This window comes from Lottia gigantea, assembly GCF_000327385.1.
Source record: "Lottia gigantea unplaced genomic scaffold LOTGIsca_13, whole genome shotgun sequence".
NCBI lineage: Eukaryota > Metazoa > Mollusca > Gastropoda > Lottiidae > Lottia > Lottia gigantea.
The window spans coordinates 32,988-38,660 of record NW_008707425.1 but is presented as its reverse complement, the minus strand read 5'-3'; the positions used below and the strand labels follow the sequence as shown (position 1 = coordinate 38,660).

Genomic DNA, 5,673 nt, shown 5'->3' with positions numbered 1-5,673 from the left:
GCATCTACTGGACAAACATGGAGCACTTCTTAAACCTGGAGATACTTCGGCTTAAAGTCTGTTTTTAGCTGCTATCTGTGCTAAGGTGGAATTATTTATGTTTCGTAAAAATCGTTTAGAGTACCCACGCTCTTTCAGTTTTGAGAAAACAATCGTACAGGCCTGGTTGAAATCAGAAGATCTTGTACAAATTCGATGAAATCGTAAAACTTGTGACTTAATTATACCAGAAAAGGTATGTTTTGGGTGAAAGGAGCTCTTGTGCAAGAGTTGATGAGTATCAGTTTCTTTGAAATACACTTTAATATCCAGTTTATTTGTTTCTGCTATGGAATCTCCCTTAAAGACTGTGGTATCGAGAAAGTCTATGCTTTTGTCACTCACGTTTGCGGTTAGTTTGATAGAAGGATGGTGGTTGTTGAGAATTTCAAAGAATTCCCAAAACTGTTCGATAGAATAAGTCCAAACCATAAAAATGTCATCCAAAAAGTGTCCGTAAAAAAGTGGGTCAAATGGACAGAGGGGCAACACCTCACGTTCCCACTCTGCCATGAAAAGGTTTGCGTACGAAGGGGCTAATCGTTTGCCCATTGCTGTCCCTGAAGTTTGTAAATATGTTTTACCATTAAATGTGAAATCGTTCCGACTAAGACTAAATCTCTAAAAGCTGTAGAATTGCATCGTCGGGTCTGTTTGGATCTGGGTTTCTATTAAAAGCCTTACGAACTGCCGTTAAACCAGTAGTGTTATCGATATTGGTATACATAGAAGAAACGTCGATAGAAATTAAAATGGCATTAGAGGGAACTCGAAGATTTTTTATTTTATTGACAAAATCGGTTGTGTCTTTAAGGTAGGCGCGATGTTGGCATGCTAGAGGTAGTAAGAAATGATCAATGTATTCTGACACTGCATATGACTCACTACCACAGTCAGATATAATCGGGCGGCCTTTAGGGATTTTATTCGAGATAAACCACTCCTTGGTTGGATTCTTATGGATTTCAGGCAAAGTGTACAAATGTCTCTCGCGACAATCAGGTTTGGCAGACAGATAGTCATATTGTTTCTGTTTGAGATAACTAGTTTTGACTAAATCGGCAAGAATATTATTAATCATGTTAGCAGTTTCTTTGAAAATTGGTTTCGGTAAAATGGCATAATGTTTAGGATTATTCAGTTGATTCTCTGCTTCTGAAACGTAATCCTCCCTATTCAGAATGACACAACATGAACCTTTGTCACTCTTTTTAATAAAAATGCTATCGTCTTTTTTAAGTAAGTTTAACGCTTCACGTTCCACTCGTGTGAGATTAGGCTTTTCGTGTGTTATGGAAAGGTTCACTGTTTGGCTATTCATACTCGCAAATGCTTTCAATATTTCAGGATGGATGGCGGCCTGAGGGGGTGTCCACGTGGATTTAGGAATAAACATTGTTCTAGCACCACGTGGGGGGTGGTTTCGAAAAAAATATGTGCAGCTAAGATTTCGTTGAAATCGTTCAATGGATGGTCGGAGATAAGTTAGCTATCTTTGGTGTGGGAATAAACTTAAGTCCACGGTCTAAGATTGAATGCTGAAGGGGTGTGAGAATTTTGCGGCTCAAGTTAACTACAGTTTGGCCTAGCGGTGGCCTCTCAGTATTTTTATCCCCAGTAATTAGTTTGAAGACTTACTCGATGCTTGAAGCTGGTGTATCCAAAACAAATAGATGCTGTTTGCTGTTTCTAGAGACCAATGAAGATTATCAACTGTTTCGAATTCTTCTTCGTAGGGTGGTAAGATTGTTGCGCTGTTGATACTGGACTCCATCATCATGTTGTTGAGGGTGCTGAGGTTCGGTTGTGCTTTCTTCGAGATTTTATTTGAAATGGGTATACATGTGAAGAGGATCTTGGAGTTTGGGAAGGTTTTGTTGGCTGTGGCGATTAATTTCTGGGCTTGGTTAAAGGAGGTCTTTGGTATCTGATCACGGTTGTTGAGGCCTACATGAAGAATAATGGTAGTAGGTTTGGGATCATGGTCGTATGATTCCAGGATTGACTGTATGTGATGGATTTGGGCACCAGGGTAAGAATGTATTTCGGTGTCTGAACTGGTTTTGGTAATTCGATTCAGGTTAGATGATCCAATTATTAAGGTTGATTTCTTTAGAGCAGGTAGTTTCCATAATGATTTGTCCTTGGTTTGGTGATAATACGGTTTGGTAGCGGATATAATGGTCGTCGACGGTGTGATTGGTACTGGTTTGGTAGTTGTTAGAATTGTAGCATTGGGAACGGACTGGGATCTGGTTCGAGGAGGGGGACTGAGGGGTGGTTTGCTGGTCCAAAAACGCACAGAAGGAAGAAAGGTTGGCGGATCCTGGATCACGTGGTGAAGATTCAGATGGTGTGGAAGGGGAAGACGAGTCTGAAAGTGAAAAGAGAAGGGGTGTGCCCTCTCTACGAGAGCGTTTACCTATGTCTGCTGGACTAGGAGTAGGTGAACTTCGGGCTCGTTTAGGGGTTTGGTTCGGCAGCGTGGTGGCTCTAGATGGTGCAGATGTAGTGTCCATTTCAGTTGGTAGAGATATGGTTACTCTGGTTTTTGTTTCGTTGATTGTTTGGTAGAATTTGGAGATTACAGCTTGAGTGAGACGTTTCCCATAGGAGCGACGGGCCCAGGACAGGGCATGAGAAACGATGCGGTCGACGGCAGTTTGGTAATTTTTTTAGTTCTGTGGTCTTTTTCGGGAATAACGCCCATAATTCTTTTATAAGGACAGATTATTTTAGAGATTGTTTTAATAGATTTTCTCTGGAAACTTTATAGATACTATTGTAGTTTGGTATTCTAGGTTCTATAGGTATTAGAAATAATTGTTTTTCTAATTAGTTTTTAGCCATTTTTAAAAATTATGCGACTATTGCCTTTACTAGAGGCAAGAAAGAAACAACACGTTTCGGACTATGTAGAAGGTTAAAAGAATAGTAATCAAGACAATTAGTAACTAAAATTCACTGGTTACTAGTGACTACTCGCTCAGTCAGTCTGCTTCGTTTATAGCAACCGGTAAGTCGACTTTTTGAAATTCTCTGAAATTTTAGATCGATTTGAAAAAGTAGTATTTATTGTATATTAATGGAAAGACTCATTGCAAAAATCCATTGCAAATTGTTTTTGAGATAAAAATGAAGCAAAGCTTGGCTTTTAGCTAGGACTCAAAATAAGGAATATGAATAGAAAAGACGGAATTCTTTGGCCCCCTTTTCTCACATTACTTTTATACGCTTTATTAAAATGAAGGAAAGTGCCTTGCCTTATTTTGTTTAACCCTCCCCACCCCTCCAGCCTCCTAAACTAATTAGTGAGAGAATGAGGCGACCCAGACACCGATAAACCTTTGACTGCTGATAGACATATGCCGATGACAATTTCAGCTCAATATAATATTTTCAGAATGCTGTACACTTTAGTTAGAAAATAATGTAATTCACAAATAATCCGCTTCATAACATCTCTTCATATCTCTTCATCATAATCCCCTAAATGTCTATATAAATAGTCCAAGATTCTTTATGTGCCTGACGACCATGGGGGAAACACGTCGAAACGCTTCATGAAATTTTAACCAGTGTAATGGTTAATTTAACATGCAATTACAGAAGAACAGTTTTTTTTCAAAAAGGATGCGTAACTATTCAACATAATATTAATATGTTACACATCTTCGCCACTATCTGTCAAATGAACACATCGATAACATTTAGATTTTGATGATTTTGTCTTTTCGTTTCAGGCCACGGTGCTCAATAGTGGCTTTTACTATTGAGTTAATACACCATAGTTGGGAGACCATTCCCGTGGAGGTTAGTATCATAGATGTACATTATAACAGTATAAAATTTAGCACTATACAAATAAACCGTATGCATATAATCCTTTCTTGAAAATGATGTATCAAGAATGTTCAATGTAGTCTGATAACCTTTGATGCAACAGATGTCATGATATAGTCATTTGATACTAGCTACATGTGAGATTTTTACTAGACAAATGCAAGTGACAACAACTTTATCTTCCATTGGTACAATTTTGCTTACTAGATTGAACCAACCTTTAGATTATGATTCTGAAAAGTGTTACAGATAGTTTGAAGTGAGTTTGATCAGAAAAGAAAAATAATGAATTATATCCTGTTGAGTCCCAGTGACATTTATGTTCATACGTCAGTTTTAATGGGCCAAATTATTACACATGTAAACAAAAAGTTTATTTAATGGTTGTATTATTGTGATGTTTTCTTATATTTCAGTGTTTCAAGTATAGTAGCTCGTCTTTAGCTACGGACAACATGGTTAGATATGGTGTACAACCTAGGTTTTTGGAGGTAGCTCACAAGGAGCAAAATTTTCGCGTTTACGGGTTGGGCTCGCGTGTCGTTTAGTTGTGGCAGCCTATGGGCTACCTTGCTAGGGCCACCTAGGTTATACTCGGCTAAGCTGCCATATCATGTCCACCCAGCCTCTCTTGGAACAAATGGCGGTAAGTCATTCTCATTTTATAATATTCAGATATTTGTTGACTTCTACCTAGTTGATTTAGAAAAAGAGTGCGAGTTTAATAGAAATAAATCCCACTTTCGCAAGCCAATTACAAGTCGTGTCTCATATGGTATAGCTATACAGCATCACCTCTTTCACAATTTTCCAATGAATCTGGTTGAGAATTAATTTAAATCATTGATGGGAATGAGGACTTGAAGGATCATGGGTAGATAAGCAATCAAATCACCTTTATTCAATCAAGATGAGCCGGATCAGTTAGCATATGCAGGAAAATTATGTTATGCGGAGGAATTTTCCCACTGGGGTAAAACATCCTTATTTTTTTGTGAATTTGCTCTATCAAAACTAGGTAGAAATCAACAGGTGTCAGACTATTACTTGGTAAAAAAAAACCTGCTCACTATTCACGTGACAAGGCGGCCATGATGTTGATTGCAACAAAATATCTAATTGCGGACTGTCAAGATTGATTAGGGTGAAAATGTACAGTATGTATTCTGTGAAATCAAGTATTAAATATCTAATTTTAGGAGTGCATTTCTAGATCGCTATACAATTGAAATATTGAGCACTATTTCAACAGTGAAAGTATTTTGTTATTGTAATTTTAGATCGCATAGCGTGAAACGACATGATTTTTGAGGTTCTGTTTAATATTTCTAATTTTAGGTGTATACAGGTAGAGCTTCAATATATATGAATAAAGTGCTTATGGTGTGGCAAGGAAGCTCCTCGTGTAAGTTTCAAATTACCGTATTTTAGAAATTCTGTTAACGCCTGTTCTGGCATATCATGCATAATGTCAAATGGTTAAAACATGACGTGGGACGCTTAGTGGCCCAGTGTGCTACAGGTTGTGCATCCGAAAGATCTGTCGACTGTTGAACATGGAAAACATGTACTACTTACCAGACAAAATTACATTACACACTACATGTTGATGTATGTTCTCATTATCCCTATTAGATGCAGAAACGAAAAACGTAAAACATCACCTTATTCCATGTTTTCAATCTAGAACAGGTTATGACAACTCGGTATCCCTTGAAGAGTACACTTTTAGGTAACTCTGAATTAAGACTGGGTGGTATTCCATTCTTAAATACGATTTTCTCGATCCTT

At 37.8% G+C, this 5,673-nt stretch overlaps 1 protein-coding gene across 1 annotated transcript in view; it reads left to right on the top strand.

The window, feature by feature from the left end:
• Nucleotides 1–5,673, top strand: part of LOTGIDRAFT_157067 (hypothetical protein) — a gene marked incomplete at both ends in the record, with an annotated part of 14,106 nt that overhangs the window by 5,677 nt on the left and 2,756 nt on the right. The window contains 3 exons of the mRNA XM_009048847.1: nt 3,783–3,852; nt 4,299–4,373; nt 5,221–5,287. Of these exons, the coding sequence (XP_009047095.1) occupies nt 3,783–3,852; nt 4,299–4,373; nt 5,221–5,287 (212 nt within the window). The remainder of the gene's footprint in view (nt 1–3,782; nt 3,853–4,298; nt 4,374–5,220; nt 5,288–5,673) is intronic.